General features: G+C 32.9%; 1 protein-coding gene across 3 annotated transcripts in view; it reads left to right on the plus strand.

Annotated features, from left to right (window-relative positions):
• The window catches only part of LOC145254816 (dual specificity mitogen-activated protein kinase kinase 7-like), a 218,700-nt gene that overhangs the window by 189,030 nt on the left and 9,885 nt on the right, over window positions 1-19,785 (plus strand). For all 3 annotated transcript variants that reach the window (XM_080113642.1, XM_080113640.1, XM_080113641.1), the window contains one exon: window positions 6,003-6,145. In XM_080113642.1, the coding sequence (XP_079969768.1) occupies window positions 6,003-6,145 (143 nt within the window). The remainder of the gene's footprint in view (window positions 1-6,002; window positions 6,146-19,785) is intronic.

Here is a 19,785-nt window from a genome sequence, read left to right on the forward strand (position 1 = left end):
AACCATTTGTTTTTGGTTTACCGATTTATGTGATGTCTTTGTATTAAAGATAATATCAGGTTGACAAGAAAGTTCTTGCAGTTTTTAAATTGTAAATGCAGATGAACAAATCTCTGCTCAAATAAAAATTTATTGATTGAAATAAGCACCATTAGAATCAACACACTTTTGCCAATGCAAAACAATTCCAGTAATGTAAAAATCTTGTGTTTTGGTGGCGATGACGTCGCTAAAGGCGTTTTTGATATCACCTAGGTTTTTTTAAGCATTTCTCATGCAGAAAGTTGTTGAGATGCTTGAAAAGTAGTAGTCAGTAGGTGAGAAATCTTGAGAGTATGGCGGATGAGGCAGTTTTTTTATCCCAATTCGTTCAACTTTTGCAGGGTCGGTTTAGCAACGTACGGTCGGCATTGGTTGTAGAGAAGTGGGCTTTTCTGGTGACTAATGCTGAGTGTTGTTGTCAAAGTTTCTGATGCATTTCATCCATTTGTTGGCAGTACTTCCTCGCCATAATGGTTTCGCCTGCATCAAAAAAATTAATGGATGAGACCAGTCACAGGCCACCAAATAGTCAGCGTGACCTTCTTTTAATGCAACTCTAGCTTCAAGAAGTGTCGTAGAGATTCATTGGTGTCTAACCACCTAGCTGTCGCTGGTTGTTGTAAAGAACCCATTTTTTTTTTTTATCACAAGTCACAACCCAGTCAAGAAATGGATCGTTTTTATTGCATAAAAGGGAAGATGACACTTCATAACAGCGTGTCTGTTGGTTTTCATTCAATTTGTGAGGCACCCATTTATCAAGTTTTTTTTTGTCTTTCTAATCTCTCTTAATCGTATACGTTAGGTCTTTTTTTAAGCAATTTTTTGAACGGTTGTGCATGAATTGGCTTCGACTAAGGCTCTTAATTGATTGTTGTCAACATCGATGGCTGACCACTACATTCAGCATCTTCAAGATTCTTGTCGCTGTGTTCAGTAGTGGTTCTTGGGCCAAACGCTTTGTTAATATCTCGAGCTGTTTTGGCAGCTTTTCAGCCTTGCTTGAAGTGAAATAAGAAAATTGTGTGAATTTGCCTTTTTTTTTTTTTTTTTTTTTTTCCCCCCAATCTTGTATTCAGCGTTCTGAAAAGAAGACAACTGCTTTAAAACAATTGTAATTTAAATGATTAGATAGAACAAAAAACACTCTTTAAAATGATATATAAAGTAAAGGTATTATAATGAAAATTTATTTGAAAATGCATCATTTGAAATAAAAATTAAAAATTACACAAGAACTTTCTTGTCAACTTAATAAAAAAATATAAACAGCAGGTGAAGTTATTGTTAGGTTTGTCTCCAGAAGAAAAAAAAACATGGCCAAGGGATGATTTACTATTAACAGAGACAATCTTATTGGTTAATTCATATGCTTATACAGGGTGTAGCAGAAATATCTCCCACATTTTGACATGCGATCTTCCCAGTTGTGCTCATGCAGTTTCTGAGCAATCGCTAATTCATATGGATAGAACTGCATATCAGTATGTAGAATTCTTCTGAGCGTTCGATCAGACAATCCCAAGGCCAAATCATGTATGCAAGCTGAATGTGTAGGAAACTGGATAACAGAAAGTCTCACAATCCAAATATTGTCTGACGTTTAAGCGTTTTGAGGCTTTCCAAGTGGCTTTCTTTTAAGTGCCGAACCTGTAGCTCTGAAATTTGTAACCCATAGCTGTATTGATTTTCTATCTGGAACAACATAATGTCATCCTAACTTGTAATGAATTCAGAAAGCTCTGAATTGCAGTTACAGATTCACCATTCTTCAAAAACATTTCTACAGTAAAAGCACAATGTGCTAGGTGTGTCAGAATTTCTGGGGAATTTTTGACACCTTTAACACAAAACTGCAAATAAAATATACAAAACTCGTAATTTCTCTTTTTTAAAGTGGTTTGTTTAATTTCTTTATGAAATTTACTTCCAAAATAAACTATTAAAGTTTTTTGAAAAATAATAGAAATATTATTTTTTAAAAAACAGTGTTTACAAAGTGCCTACACGCGCTCATGCAGCCATTTTTTTCTACGTAATGAACTGAATTTTACGAGTTAGATTTTTAAATTGAAAAAAAATTATCAAAATTTTTCTATTGGTTCAATTTTTACCATATTTGCAGGTTTAATGTGAAATTTTATGCTCTTTCCAATAAACCGAATATAGTATTCTAGACAGACGTTTTTGTTTTTTTAATTCCCCCCACCCACTATTTTGAAATGTCTATTAAAATGAAAATAATTTTCTCACTAGATTTATATATCACAAATTGAAGATGAAAGATTAATAAATAATCTAATTTAAAACAAAAAAAATAGAATAGTTTTGTGCAAATTTACCTGTAAATTCAAAAGTTTAAAATATTTTTCTTTTTTTTTTTAACCACGTTGATTTTGTTTTTTGTTTTTTTTTGTTTTGTTTTTTTTTTTTAAGTGAAACCTCACATTTTAAAAATTTTGTCCTGAAAAGATTGAATACCTACAATTTTTTTCTGCTTCATTCAATATTTGTTTGTTTTTTTTAGATTTAAAAAAAAAAAAAAATCACTCCATAAAGAAGAAATAAAATATATTAAATCAAAAACTCATGTATTTCTTTAAGAGAATAAAAAAATGGAAAATTGGTCGAGAGGAATTTGTTTAAACGACAAAAACTGATAAGTGAAATGCGATCATTTTTCAAGTACGGTGGGCCATATTGACTAACTTTTGTTTACAGCAAACACATGTCAGAAATAGAATGGGGAGATTAATTCTGGTGCTTTTAGGCCACCGAAGTTCTCAACTGTAAGACGTTTCTCTCCTTCTTCCAGTTGTGACCATCTGATATCACTGTATTTTTGAATCCTTGCTTAAAATATTCTTTTATTTAAAAAGTACATGGAATATAAAATATAAATATGGATAAATTCTTAACAATGGAGAATAGTAGTACCCATTGATTAGTATTTTTTATAGGTAAGTGATTTTTTTGGAATTAATATATATTTATCATATTCGAAGTAAGTTAAAATTTGTTGATTTTCTTGAAATCTTTTTTTAAAGAAAACCGATTTAAAAAATATTGCATATTTTTTTTATTCTTGCTTAAAAAATTATTTTATTTAAAAAGTGCATGGAATATATAATATAAATATGGACAAATTCTTATAAATTAAGAATGAAAGCACCCATTGATTAGTATTTTTTATAGGTAAGTGATTTTTTGGAATTTATATATATTATTCGAAGTAAGTTAAAATTTGTTGATTTTCTTGAAATCTTTTTTAAAAAATAAATATTGCATATTTTGCTATTAAACCTGTTATTAATTTAAAATTTGGTCTTATTGAAAAAAAAAACATTAAAAATCATTGGCACTTGCATAAGTTCATTAGTAATATATAATTGAAAGTTTAAAATGTTGGGAGTATTTCAACCACACTCTGTATTTTCTAAATTGTTTTTAATGCAAACACGTCACAAAAATAAATTTTGGAGAACTAATTTTCCCATTTGCTCTTTGTCATCTGTCATCAATAGTAATATTTACTCATTTTTGTTTTGTTTTTTGCCCCCGCCCCCAACTTGCAAATTTTAAGAATGATTTGAAATTTATTAAGTCTATGTTGATTCATGTCCAAATTTTCGTTCGTGCTTAAACTAATTACTTCTATTTATTTTCATTTTGATGTTTTTGGATTAAAATGTACAGCAATAGCACTCCTCCTCCAAATCTAGATTTTACAAAAATTTTATTCTGATTGCAATAGATTAATCGGTAAAGTACAAGATTATAAAAAATATTTAAGTGATCTTGTGAGGAAGATTTAAAATATTCAAGGACCTTAAGTACCATTCATTGTCATAAACTCCTTAGTAATCAAATGTTAATTCCTTTGATCCTTTTTAGAATTATACTTGTTTAAAAAAAAAAAAAAAAAAAAAAAATACAGACAAATCTTTAGGGTGTACGGATTTGATATGTCATATTCCAAAAATCACGAAAATTAGTCAAGTAATTTCTTACTAGTTTTTAACTAAGAAAATTAAAATTTATTTTTAGCGATTAGATAGTTTTTATTTTGAATACAAACAAAATCTTGGTAGCCGAATTGAATTGTCATTCTTAGATTTTAAAACATAATGCCATCTCCCGGACATTATCTCACTTTTTCATAAAATTTGATTTTCTTAATTAAAAAAAAAAAAAAAATACTTGATCATTTTTGGAGTATGACATCTTTGTTCTGTGCCGAGTATGTACAGCATAAAGATTTTTCTGTGTTTTTTTTAATAAGGACCATCCCTTTCGTTTTCAACCCCTTTTATTTTAGATTTCGTCATTCAACTGATAGTCTATCTATTTCATTAATGTTCATTTTCAAATGGCTTTGGGCCTTGATAAGTGACTTAATGAATATACTTAACAGTGAATATATTTTATTATATACAAAAAAAATTACGAAAAATACATGAATAGAATAATAAATTAAAAAAACAATATCAATTTACAATTCAATCCACAAACTCTGAACGATAAGCCAGACTGTCTCTATTTTGGAAAAAGAGGAGATAATCTTCTACAGGATGCTGGCTTGATCCGAAAACGTTTGGATTTTGTTGACTCTAAATAGTGAATTGATTTTATTTTTTATTAAAATTATATTTTCTGTAATTTTTGGTGTACACTAATTTTTTTTTTAATTTTTTTTTTTTACTAATGAGTAAGCATATTTATAAGTTTTCTTTCTATTTTATTTTGAGCTATCATATTTCAGTTGAGCATCAATAAATATAAGTTTAAAAATCCTTTAAGTAATAAAAATAAACCTTAAAAATCTACCCGATAATCTGTTACTAATTATAATCTGTATCAATATGAAGTGTCACTAAAATATGTAATTATTTTTATTTTAATAAATAAATAACTGATTACTTTAGTTTGTTTTTTTATTACAATTTAAAGGAATAAAAAACTTTTTGCCCAGTTGTTGCGTAGTTTTATCAAGAGAAAAAGAGGAGCAAGACAATATATACAAAATATAGATGTCATATTAGATCCTTTGAATTCCCATTTTATTTTTTCTGTATTTCTCTTACCCTCTTTCTTTTTTGCTAATCTATTATAGTTTTTATACATATTTCGAGTACATATATATGCATATATGGTTCTTGTTTATTTTGTATGTATTTGTATGTCTTTCTCTAAATTTATTGTATCTTATTCACAAAAATTATAGATCTATTTTTTGTTTTTATATATATATATATATATATATATATATATATATATATATATATAAATAAATATAACACGGAAATTACATAATTGTCGATGCAATAATTTATTTCAACCTTATGGTATTTTCAAGCATCTAAACTAGACAATTACATTTTTGATACTGAAATAAAGAAAGAAAAAGAATCGGGCCCCGACCGTCAAAAACCAGAGGGGGTGGTAGTAGCAATCCACTTAATACATTTTATAGAGAGGGTGGGAATTAAGTTAGTAAGGGAGGGATTTTTTTTTTTTTAAAACAAGAACATTATGACACTTAAACGACTGTCCGGTAACCCCGACGTAACAACAGACACACATACACACACCCAATATATATATGTTGTATTAGATCCTTTGAAGTCCCATTTATTTTTCATGTTTTCCTCTTATGTTTCTTTTTTGCTAATCTATAATTTGTATACATATTTCGAGTACATATGTATGGTTCTTGTTTGTTTTGTATGTATTTGTATGTTTTCTCTCTCTACGTGGATTTAAATTCATTGTATCTTATCACTATATTCCCCAAAATTACAGATCTTTTCGTTTTTTGTCACATTGAACTTTTTCTCTCTTGGAAATGTTGAGTTTTAAATCTTCCACTTTTCCATTTTAACTAATACTATCGGATTTTTTTTCTTCTTTTTTCTTTAATCTTTTATTTATTTATTTATTTTTATTTTTTTTTTTTTAAGGTTGAACTGGCAACTGGTGAATTTCCTTACAAGAATTGCAGAACAGATTTTGAGCTTCTCACAAAAGTGTTGCAAGAAGACCCTCCACTTCTTCCACCCAACAATGGATTCTCTATAGACTTTTGTTCATTTGTACGAGATTGGTAAGTCTGTGTGCTTTCATAGAAAACAATTCTTGTTGGGTAATTTCTATTATTATCGAATTGGCCTCCTATGGTCAATGATTGCAACGCAGATACTCACTCACCACAATGTTTTCATTGACGTTTGCCTGTTTACAACTTTATCAATCATATGTACCATTTCAATACATATTGCATATATGTATAAATCACTTGTGTGCGTGTGTGTAATACTGAGGGAGGTAATTCAGAATGACATCTGAAGCAGTTGACTATAAGTACAGGGTCTGTCATTTCGGGTCAAGATCAAAATGTAGTATCTGTTCTTCAGATGCTGCACTTCAATTTCTTGTTCTCTGTCAGTAGAGGAGAAATCCTTCACGACTGAGAGAATTTTTATTTTTGTTCCTTTTCTCCACTTTAAAAAACGACCCTGGTGTCTATCTCTGTCCCATGGGGAGGCATTGTAAATAGGAACTATATTTAGTTTTTAGCCTGTTAAAAACTGGCAAAAGTTATAGCCTATTTACTTAAAATGAGCACTTTATGCTGATTTTATGGTTGAATATTGTTAAATTTTGCTCATTTTTGCATTAAATACTAATCCCTATTAATCTCTAATTGTGCATCGAATGGATACCATAATAGTTACTTTGCTGCACCTGATCATAACAGAGATCCATACAAAATTTCAGCCAGATTTTTTTTTTTTTTTTTTTTTTTTTTTTTTTTTTTTTTTTTACAAAGGCATCACCACATTATCAAGGCCCAGAGGCCACTCAAGGATAAGGGTTAAAGAGTGTACAGTAGAAGTTGGTCAATATAGTAAACATTAGTAATGAAAATTTGGTAAATTTAATAACTTATATGGAACGGCTCATCAAGAACTTATTTACTTTAGACTTGAACAAAACCATATTGTAGTCAGCCGGAAAGCAGGAAAACGGAAGACAATTCCACAGGCGTGCAGTTCTAAGAAAGAAGCTTTGTTCATGGAATCTACGTTTAGGTTTAGGCACAGATAAAGAGTGGGGGAAATTATTGATAGTGTTTACAGCTAGACGAGTGTTTCTTGTGAAAGTTTGGCGAGGGGGGACCATAGATTGAAGCTCAGTTGAACACTTTCCATGAAAATAACGATACATCAGAGACAAACTCGCAACATCTCTTCTGTGAGATAGAGGTTGCAAGGAGGAGAAAAGGACATCTCCTACGAGGCTACGAAGTCTATTTTGAACTCTATCAAGGCAGGACAAGTTCTTTCTAGCAGCTCCTGCCCAGATGTGGCAACAGTATTCCATCCTTGGACGTACCTGGCTCTTATATAGATAGAGAATAGCATCAGCAGTGAGATATCTACTGGATCGATAGAAAGATCCCACCATTTTTCCAGCGGCCTTGGCAACAGATTTGATATATGTGTTCCATTTAAGATCAGGAGTAATGGTCAAGCCCAGAAGCTTGTCAAAACTTGAGGCCTCCTGAAGACGAGAGCCATTCATTTCAATTGATGACAAATGTGGATTAGAATGTTGATGATGTAAAGAGAGAAGCTTGGTTTTAGATGCATTAAAAGTAACCAGCCACTCCTTTCCCCATTGTACTACGTGCTCAAGATCAGAGGAGAGAGAATTGGAGAGAACTTGCTCGTTTACTGTCTTAGATGTGGTACCATAAATGGTAGTGTCGTCAGCATAAATGTCTACAAATGATGTAAGGATATGATTTGGAAGATCATTAATGTAGATCAGGAAAAGAGTTGGGCCCAGGATGGATCCCTGAGGGACACCGGCATTAATATTGTGAGCTTCTGATTTTTGCCCCTCAACTACTACTCTTATGAATCTATCAGAAAGAAATGATTTAATAATTGAGAAGACTTTTCCAGCTATACCATAGCTAGCGATCTTATGAAGTAAACCTTTATGCCATACCCTATCAAAGGCTTTAGATATGTCAAGAGCAATTGCCCTAGAAAGATTGCCACCGTCGAGAGATTTGCTAATCCTATGCGATATAACTGTAAGGACATCTGCTGTAGATCTAGCAGAACGGAAACCATATTGAGTGTCACTAAGAAGGTTATTTTTGTTGAGATGTTTGATTACTTCTGTATTTAATACAGATTCTAGCAACTTACTCATGACGCACAGGAGACTTATTGGCCTGTACTGAGAGGGGGATGAGCGATCACCTGAATTCTTAAATACAGGGCATACTGATGAGATTTTCCAGGGAGATGGGAAACTATTCTCCTTAAGACAACGTTTAAACAGTTTTGTAAGTATGGGCGCTAGTTCAGGTTGAAGTTTTTTGAGTACTATGATTGGAATACCATCAGGGCCAGTTGCTTTACTGGAATCAAGGTTTTTGATTAGTTTGGCAACATCACGTACAGATATACGTATATCACATAGCGTGTTTTCTGATACAAGAGGAAATATTGGGGGTTGGCGGTCTTGGTCGCAAAGGGTTGAATTAGCTGCAAAGTTCTTGACAAAGAGTTTGGCTTTGTCTGATGCTGACGAGATTACCTCAGATCCATTGATAATAGTTGGGATGGAGCACACGCTTCTGTTCAGGATTCTGTTTGCTATTTGCCAAAACTGGTGGGAACCAAGCCGCTGCTCAGCTACTTTGGACTTAACAGATTGAGCATACAACTTTCTTGCGTTCCTTATTACTTTCTTACAATGGTTGCTGGCAGTCCTGAAAACGGCTTTAGTTTCCATACATCTATTACGTTTGAAGCAGTGGAAAAAGTGATTTCTGTGCGCAATGGCAGCAGCACATTCTGGAGAGAACCATGGCTGGCTGTTAGGTTTTTGCTGAAACTTTTTAGAGGGTATGAAATGGTCAATACCTACAATTAACCATTCAGTTAGGTCTAATACTATAGAGGACACATCCTTTTTAAACATGGAATGCAGAGGTAGATCAGATATAAATGTACGGAAGCTATCCCAGTCAGCCTTAGTGTATCGATATACTGTACGATGAAGAGGTACGTCTGGGGACTTATTACATTTCATTTTTATCTTAATTGATACAACAGAGTGGTCGGAAGATCCAAGAGGCGACAGAACAGAAACTGAACATAGTTCAGGGCAAGTTGTGAGAAAAAGGTCTAGTAGGCTCGCATACTGGCCGTCATTATCGGGCACACGGGTAGGTTCCTGAACAATCTGAGTGAGGTCATAGGCAATGGAGAAATCATGACAGAACCTCCCCTCATCATCGGTCTTGTTTGAGTGGGTCAACCATTCGACGTTGTGAACATTGAAGTCTCCACATACGTGAATGTTAGCTGAAGGATAAGTAGAAAGGACTTGGTCAATTTTCTCAGATATGCTTTGAAAGATAGTAACTCCGCTGTTGTGGGGGCGATAGAGAGTAAATATAAATGCAGTAGTGTGAGCTAAAGCAACCCGGAAGCACATATAAGGTAAGTTAGGATCTTCCCTGGAGATGTCCCTCCCACATGGAAAGCTATCTTTAATATAGGCACATATTCCATGCCCATGGCGATCTTGGGGGTCAGATTTAGAAGTTAAGTTAGAGTATCCTGTAATTGCAAACTCATCAAGGGAAATAGCCTGTCCAATGCCAGTTTCACTTAAAAATAAAAGGTCTGGTTTAGTCTCCTGTAATTGGGTTTCAACCTCTGGAAGGTTAGAACGTAGACCCCTGATGTTGGAGAAGGAGACATGGTAGTAGGGGTCTACGTTGGAAGTTGGAGAACCGGGTTTAATCGTGTATTTTTTCTTGAAACTTGTCATGATGAAATTTTGGAATTTGTGGACTAGGTCGACAGATTTACTTAGAGCAGGACAGAGAGGGGAAACTAAGAGAGAAAAAGAAACGAAGAATTTTTTTTTTTTTTTTTTTTTTGTACCACATGATAAGGTAAAGCCGTAACAATTACCCACTAGTATGGCATCGAGAGGCCCCACCAGAAGCTACTGCATGGTCCAGATTCCATTCACCAAATGGCAATACAGCAGCCCCAGTACTTTGCACCTGCTGATAGGACAGCCTCCTTAGTGGTTAATCCAAGGTTCGGGTCCCTGACTATCAGGCGGATAACGTCAGCCCAGACAAAACGTTTACCTCCAGCACCCTTACTAGTGACATGGCTACAAGGATAGACATAGAAACAGAAAATTTCCACCAACTCTGCCAACTGTTCGCGCAAAAATACTGCCAACCTAGAAAACAGCTTTTTCTTCTCCCTTTGTCAGAAAAATCACTCATTTAAAAATGAGGACTGAGGGACAAATAAGAAGAAGCGAGAGTAACAGGAGCTGCCGATAACGCATCCACAATGCGTTTTCTACTCTCCATAAAAAAAAAAAAAAAAAAAAAAAATAAAAATAACTATTAAGTATTGTACTTAATAAAAGTCCAACGGACCTGTTTAAGGGAAAGTATGGTGATAGATTCCCCTCCCACGAACTAAAAATGAGTACAATTAGGTAATCTATTTTTGCAATCAACTCGGTAGATAAATAAACATTTATGGACGAGAAAAAAAAAAAAAAAAAAAAAAAAAAAAAAATTAAAGCTAGCATAAAAAGTGCGAATTAATAGAGAAAATCACTTATAACAACAACGCATTCCGTCTCCAAACTAGTGAAGAATTTAACTTTTAATAGCGTTCAGAGGATTTTTTTTTTAAATTAACCGTTAAGAGAAAGCGTGATTTTATTCTGAACTTTAACTAATCACGTTTTAAGCAACTTATGATATAAAACAAAATCGGATGGGGGGGGGGGGGTCTTCCGAAGTTAGTTGGTGACGATTATAAGTAATTGCGAGATAAGATGGGAGCCAGAAATTAGGGGTGGGGGACTGAAAATGATAATATAATGGATTGATTATACAATATTTAAGATCAACTTGGTAGATAAACATTTATGGACGAGAAAAAAAAAAAAAAAAAAAAAAAAAAAATTAAAGCTAGCATTTAATACAACAGAAATACATAAATTAAATACTGAAATAAAATGTAGTTATTAATATTTGAATCTTAAAATAAAAAGTGCGAATTAATAGAGAAAATCACTTATCACAACAACGCATTCCGTCTCCAAACTAGTGAAGAATTTAACTTTTAATAGCGTTCAGAAGATTTTTTTTTTTAAATTAACCGTTAAGAGAAAGCGTGATTTTATTCTGAACTTTAACTAATCACGTTTTAAGCAACTTATGATATAAAACAAAATCGGATGGGGGGGGGGGGGTTCTTCCGAAGTTAGTTGGTGACGATTATAAGTAATTGCGAGATAAGATGGGAGCCAGAAATTAGGGGTGGGGGACTGAAAATGATAATATAATGGATTGATTATACAATATTTAAGATCAACTTGGTAGATAAACATTTATGGACGAGAAAAAAAAAAAAAAAAAAAAAAAAAATTAAAGCTAGCATTTAATACAACAGAAATACATAAATTAAATACTGAAATAAAATGTAGTTATTAATATTTGAATCTTAAAATAAAAAGTGCGAATTAATAGAGAAAATCACTTATCACAACAACGCATTCCGTCTCCAAACTAGTGAAGAATTTAACTTTTAATAGCGTTCAGAAGATTTTTTTTTTTTAATTAACCGTTAAGAGAAAGCGTGATTTTATTCTGAACTTTAACTAATCACGTTTTAAGCAACTTATGATATAAAACAAAATCGGATGGGGGGGGGTTCTTCCGAAGTTAGTTGGTGACGATTATAAGTAATTGCGAGATAAGATGGGAGCCAGAAATTAGGGGTGGGGGACTGAAAATGATAATATAATGGATTGATTATACAATATTTAAGATCAACTTGGTAGATAAACATTTATGGACGAGAAAAAAAAAAAAAAAAAAAATTAAAGCTAGCATTTAATACAACAGAAATACATAAATTAAATACTGAAATAAAATGTAGTTATTAATATTTGAATCTTAAAATAAAAAGTGCGAATTAATAGAGAAAATCACTTATAACAACAACGCATTCCGTCTCCAAACTAGTGAAGAATTTAACTTTTAATAGCGTTCAGAGGATTTTTTTTTTAAATTAACCGTTAAGAGAAAGCGTGATTTTATTCTGAACTTTAACTAATCACGTTTTAAGCAACTTATGATATAAAACAAAATCGGATGGGGGGGGGGGTCTTCCGAAGTTAGTTGGTGACGATTATAAGTAATTGCGAGATAAGATGGGAGCCAGAAATTAGGGGTGGGGGACTGAAAATGATAATATAATGGATTGATTATACAATATTTAAGATCAACTTGGTAGATAAACATTTATGGACGAGAAAAAAAAAAAAAAAAAAAAAAAAAAAATTAAAGCTAGCATTTAATACAACAGAAATACATAAATTAAATACTGAAATAAAATGTAGTTATTAATATTTGAATCTTAAAATAAAAAGTGCGAATTAATAGAGAAAATCACTTATCACAACAACGCATTCCGTCTCCAAACTAGTGAAGAATTTAACTTTTAATAGCGTTCAGAAGATTTTTTTTTTTAAATTAACCGTTAAGAGAAAGCGTGATTTTATTCTGAACTTTAACTAATCACGTTTTAAGCAACTTATGATATAAAACAAAATCGGATGGGGGGGGGGGGGTTCTTCCGAAGTTAGTTGGTGACGATTATAAGTAATTGCGAGATAAGATGGGAGCCAGAAATTAGGGGTGGGGGACTGAAAATGATAATATAATGGATTGATTATACAATATTTAAGATCAACTTGGTAGATAAACATTTATGGACGAGAAAAAAAAAAAAAAAAAAAAAAAAAAATTAAAGCTAGCATTTAATACAACAGAAATACATAAATTAAATACTGAAATAAAATGTAGTTATTAATATTTGAATCTTAAAATAAAAAGTGCGAATTAATAGAGAAAATCACTTATCACAACAACGCATTCCGTCTCCAAACTAGTGAAGAATTTAACTTTTAATAGCGTTCAGAAGATTTTTTTTTTTGAATTAACCGTTAAGAGAAAGCGTGATTTTATTCTGAACTTTAACTAATCACGTTTTAAGCAACTTATGATATAAAACAAAATCGGATGGGGGGGGGGGGTTCTTCCGAAGTTAGTTGGTGACGATTATAAGTAATTGCGAGATAAGATGGGAGCCAGAAATTAGGGGTGGGGGACTGAAAATGATAATATAATGGATTGATTATACAATATTTAAGATCAACTTGGTAGATAAACATTTATGGACGAGAAAAAAAAAAAAAAAAAAAAAAAAAAAAAAAATTAAAGCTAGCATTTAATACAACAGAAATACATAAATTAAATACTGAAATAAAATGTAGTTATTAATATTTGAAGATAGGCCCATTAGTTTAAAAATAAATAAATAAAACTGACAAAGAGAAATATAATTTCTTTCGTTGATACTGAAAGATTTCCTTTATTTCATAGATCATTCAAATGTAGAGATTCACAAATATAAATATAAAATTTCCAATAAATTTGGGGATATATAGGACAACCCCTAGAGTAAATGTGTTTTCGCAGTGACTGAGATGATTCTAGTTCAGGATAGGATAGACATTTTTATCATTTTTGACCAAATGTTAACAAAATGAAATGAAAAAATGTGTGTATCAAAACAATATAGCCACTACACAATAAAATGATTATTTCAGTGTCATTTTAGTGAGTGTTTGTTCATTTGCATCATCATGGATTTCAATTAATATTAGCATTAGCTGGATGCCCAGTTGTATAATATGCTTAAACATGATATTTTAATTTATGCAGATTGCATATGTATTATTATAGAATCAGTCCTCTATTGAATATTATATACTACGAGGAATAATTTGCCCTGTGAACTAATTCGTAAAAAAAAAATAAAAATAATAAAAAAATAATAACAATATCGTTTATCAAATTCCGTCTGTATTTGTTACAATATCATGTCAACTGATATTTGGGTTTGACGATGAATGCCCTGGAAAAGTCACTTTTTTTTTCTTTTTTTTTTTTTTTTTTTTTTACATAGGTATCCCCACTTATCAAGGCCAAGAGGTCACTCAAGGATAAGGGTTAAAGAGTGTACAGTAAACATTGGACAATATAGTAATCATTAGTAATGAAAATTTGGTAAATTTGATAACTTATATAGAACGGCTCCTCAAGAACTTATTTACGTTAGACTTGACCACAACCATATTGTAGTCAGCCGGAAAGCAGGAAAACGGAAGACAATTCCACAGGCGTGCATGAAAATAACGATACATCAGAGACAAACTCGCAACATCTCTTCTGTGAGATAGAGGTTGCAAGGAAGAGAAAAGGGCATCTCCTACGAGGCTACGAAGTCTATTTTGAACTCTATCAAGGCAGGACAAGTCCTTTCTAGCAGCTCCTGCCCAGATGTGGCAACAATATTCCATCCTTGGACGTACCTGGCTCTTATATAGATAGAGAATTGCATCAGCAGTGAGATATTTATCGGATCGATAGAAAGATCCCACCATTTTTCCAGCGACCTTGGCAACAGATTTGATGTACGTGTTCCATTTAAGATCAGGAGTAAAGGTCAAGCCCAGAAGCTTGTCAAAACTTGAGGCTTCCTGAAGACGAGAGCCATTCATTTCAATTGATGCCAGATGTGGATCAGAATGTTGATGATGTAAAGAGAGAAGCTTGGTTTTAGGTGCATTAAAAGTAACCAGCCACTCCTTTCCCCATTGTACTACGTGCTCAAGATCAGAGGAGAGAGAATTGGAGAGAACTTGGTCGTTTACTGTCTTAGATGTGCTACCATAAATGGTAGTGTCGTCAGCATAAATGTCTACAAATGATGTAAGGATGTGATTTGGAAGATCATTAATGTAGATCAGGAAAAGAGTTGGGCCCAGGATGGACCCCTGAGGGACACCGGCATTAATACTGTGAGCTTCTGATTTTTGCCCCTCAACTACTACTCTTATGAACCTATCAAAAAAAAATGATTTAATAATTGAGAAGACATTTCCAGCTATACCATAGCTAGAGCTCTTATGAAGTAAACCTTTATGACATACCCTATCAAAGGCCTTAGATATGTCAAGAGCAATTGCCCTAGAAATGTGGCCTCCGTCGAGAGATTTGCTAATCCTATGAGATATAATTGTAAGCACATCTGCTGTAGATCTAGCAGAACGGAAACCATATTGAGTGTTACTAAGAAGGTTATTTTTGTTGAGATGGTTGATTACTTCTGTATTTAACACAGATTCCAACAACTTACTCATGACACACAGGAGACTTATTGGCCTGTACTGAGAGGGGGATGAGCGATCACCTGAATTTTTAAATACTGGGCATACTGATGAAATTTTCCAGGGAGATGGGAAACTATTCTCCTTAAGACAACGTTTAAACAGTTTTGTAAGTATGGGTGCTAGTTCAGATTGAAGTTTTTTGAGTACTATAATTGGAATACCGTCAGGACCAGTTGCTTTACTGGAATCAAGGTTTTTGATTAGCTTGGCAACATCACGTACAGATATACGTATATCACATAGCGTGTTTTCTGATACAGGAGGAAATATTGGGGGTTGGCGGCCTTGGTCGCGAAGGGTAGAATTAGCTGCAAAGTTCTTGACAAAGAGTTTGGCTTTGTCTGATGCTGACGAGATTACCTCAGGTCCATTGATAATAGTTGGGATGGAGCACACGCTTCTGTTCAGGATTCTGTTTGTTATTTGCCAAAACTGGTGGGAACCAAGCTGCTCCTCAGCTACTTTGGACTTAACAGATTGAGCATACAATTCTCTTGCGTTCTTTATTACTTTCTTACAATGGTTGCTGGCAGTCCTGAAAGCGGCTTTAGTTTCCATACATCTATTACATTGGAAGCAGTGGAAAAAGTGATTTCTGTGTGCAATAGCAGCAGCACATTCTGGAGAGAACCATGGCTGGTTGTTAGGTTTTTGCTGAAACTTTTTCGAGGGTATGAAACGGTCAATACCTACAATTAACCATTCCGTCAGGTCTAATACTATAGAGGACACATCCTTTTTAAACATGGAATGCAGAGGTAGATCAGATATAAATGTACGGAAGCTATCCCAGTCAGCCTTAGTGTATCGATATACTGTACGATGGAGAGGTACGTCTGGGGACATATTACATTTCATTTTTATCTTAATTGATACAATAGAGTGGTCGGAAGATCCAAGAGGCGACAGAACAGAAACTGAACATAGTTCAGGGCAAGTTGTGAGAAAAAGGTCTAGTAGGCTCGCATACTGGCCATCATTGTCGGGCACACGGGTGGGTTCCTGAACAATCTGAGTGAGGTCATAGGCAATGGAGAAATCATGACAGAACCTCCCCTCATCATCGATCTTGTTTGAGTGGGTCAACCATTCAACGTTGTGAACATTGAAGTCTCCACATACATGAGTGTTTGCTGAAGGATAAGCAGATAGGACTTGGTCAATTTTCTCAGATATTCTTTGAAAGATAGTAACTCCGCTGTTGTGGGGGCGATAGAGAGTAAATATAAATGCAGTAGAGTGAGCTAAAGCAACCCGGAAGCACATATAGGGTAAGTTAGGATCTTCCCTGGAGATGTCCCTACCACATGGAAAGCTATCTTTAATATAGGCACATATTCCATGCCCATGGCGATCTTGGGTGTCAGATTTAGAAGCTAAGTTAGAGTATCCTTTAATTGCAAACTCTTCTAGGGAAATAGCTTGTCCAATGCCAGTTTCACTTAAAAATAAAAGGTCTGGTTTAGTCTCCTGTAATTGGGTTTCAACCTCTGGAAGGTTAGAACGTAGACCCCTGATGTTGGAGAAGGAGACATGGTAGTAGGGGTCTACGTTGGAAGTTGGAGAACCGGGTTTAATCGTGTATTTTTTCTTGAAACTTGTCATGATGAAATTTTGGAATTTGTGGACTAGGTCGTCAAATTTACTTAGAGCAGGACAGAGAGGGGAAACTAAGAGAGAAAAAGAAACGAAGAATTTTTTTTATTTGTAGCTAATGATAAGGTAAAGCCATAACAATTACCCACTAGTATGGCATTGAGAGGCCCCACCAGAAGCTACTGCGTGGTCCAGAATCCATTCACCAAATGGCAATACAGCAGCCCCACTTCTGATTAATGTTTAGTTTTAAAATATGCAAACAAAGAAATTATTTATAGCGATTTTTAAATGATACCTCTTTTTTTATCACAAATTGAATTCATTAAAAAGAAAAAAATTAAAATAAAATGGTGAAGTACACCGGGGCTTGAACAGGGGATCATTTGATCTGTAATCGAATGCTCTACAACTAAGCTATATTTTCAGATGTCAATAATTCTTTCTTTCTTTTTTTTTTTTCTTTTTTTTTTTAATAAATGCTTTGCTAAGATTTTATTATCTCCCTTGCCAGTGTAACATATAAAAAAATTGATACTTGTTCAGTTTAATCAAGACTTTTTTTTGACCGTGCATGGAAGGTAGCCATCTTTGAATTTTTTTTACACGCCATGAGTAGATAACTTGGTTTAAAGCACTGAAACTCCCTCCCCATCTTTAATACTAGCTTTTCTTCCTAAAAATAGAACCTTTTGTTTGGTATAAATTGTTTTTTCGCTGTTGAAAAAAAAAAACTACTTGATGAAATTAAGTGAAATTTGGTGGGCGGGGTAACTTCATTCTGTAACGGATACGTACAATATAACCTTTTTTCGATATTTTCATTTTTTAATGTCTTGATTAAACTGTACATGTGCCAAAAATTCCTTGTAAAAATTATTTTTTTTTATATGAGAAAAAAACTATTTTTAGGATCAGATTTTTTTTTTGACTTTTGATACTTATTGAATGAATTTCTGTACAAAACATAAGAACACTGCCAGACATATAAATTACCTTTGTGTGAAATTTGCAAAAGATAAGCTCAGCTGTTTGGGAAACTATGAGGAAGGAACTCACCTACACACAAAGTGACTTTTATATAATAGTAGAGACTCCAAAGATTTTAATTTTATTCTTCAATCAAATAACTTCACATGTAACTCAAAATACAGGCTGTAACTATATTTTGTTGTGTAACTTTGTTGATACTTGAATATTTCTTCTATTTCATGTGCCATTCGAAAGCATGAATCTTATATTTTTATATCATTGTTGAACTTAATGAACAAATTCAACAGGCAATGCTGGGTAGTTACAGCTAGTAACATTAAAAAATCTGCCAGTCATGATTTCACAATGAACTAGATTGTATTAGAATTTTATTTCTGTAAAGATTGTTTTGTATGTATAATCTCTAAACCAACTTTATAGGATAACTGGAAGATGTACCTGGTGTTGTCCAGTATTAAATGTAACGCTAAATTCCTTTTAAAAAATGAAATTAAAAAAATAATAATAATGGAAAGAAACTGAGACATGTTCATGCAAGTATTATTTCTTCTAAACTTGGTAAAAAAAAAAATATTCAGCCAGCATGGCAAGCCCTTTAAAAAAAGTGGTTTCAAACTAACTTATACTTAACATGAGAAATCTGTAATGTGAACCATTCGCGTTTGCACAATCGTGAAACAGCAAACAGAAAAATCCAATGACTCCTACGTATCAATTTTTAAATTTTGAACCCTTAGAAGCCCTTTTTTTTTTTTTCCCCCCAGATAAAAACCGATTAAAGTTTTCCACATGTCTGAATGAGCTATATACCAGATTACAAGTCTGTAGATTAATAATTCATTGAGTATATAGGTTGAGAAGTGTCCCCTCTCTCTCTCTCTCTCTCACACACACACTCACACACATTCTCACTTTTATATATATATAAATAAGATAAATGATTAAAGGAACCCATGGAAATTCTTGCAGGTGTACATATTAAGGGAAGTCAATGGGTTTGATCTGTCACTAATGACCTCTATGTACTCAACTTTATCTTTATTGTAATGAAACTGGATATTATTCAATGCAAACCTGTATTAGACTAAAACTGCCTTCATTAAGATCATATTACGGTCACATATTTAACACAACTGTTGGTTGACTGGTTAATAGTTTATGGGGTGGATTTGGTGTTATTCTTTTTTTAAAAATAGCAACAATGCAAACTGTCTTATGTTATAGGGCAAAGGATTCCTGCATATATGGGAGAGGTTTCATAAAAGATATATTGCCACTCCTGACATTACAAGTTGTAAGAAAGTGAATCTTGTGAAAGTCAAAAATGTCAATTTTTGTATAATGTAACACATGCTTATTTCTGCTTCTTGCAGCAATTAAAGCTGCACCACCAAAGTAAGAACAGTTTGAACTGTGACTTTGATAGAAGTGTTAAGTTTGTTATTGTTGACAAGTTCATAAATTGCTGATATATATATATATATATATATATATATATATATATTACACACACACACAATAGCGGCCATAATATAAGGAACGGAAAAAAATTTACAATTATTCATGTATATTTCAAAAATTAGTGTATGGATTTTCTGAAATACTTAGAATAAACAAATAGAACCAGTGTGTATAAACTAGTACCAAAAAAAAACAAAAAACAAATTACAAATCAATATTGAGAAATATTTTAGTTTCAAATTATATCTGTGGATTTATCCTGGCCAAAAGTTAAGGAACGAAATAGAAAATTTATTTTTAAGAGGCTAAACTTTGCAT

Source organism: Euprymna scolopes, chromosome 30, assembly GCF_053919585.1.
Source record: "Euprymna scolopes isolate OS-2025 chromosome 30, ASM5391958v1, whole genome shotgun sequence".
Lineage (NCBI taxonomy): Eukaryota > Metazoa > Mollusca > Cephalopoda > Sepiida > Sepiolidae > Euprymna > Euprymna scolopes.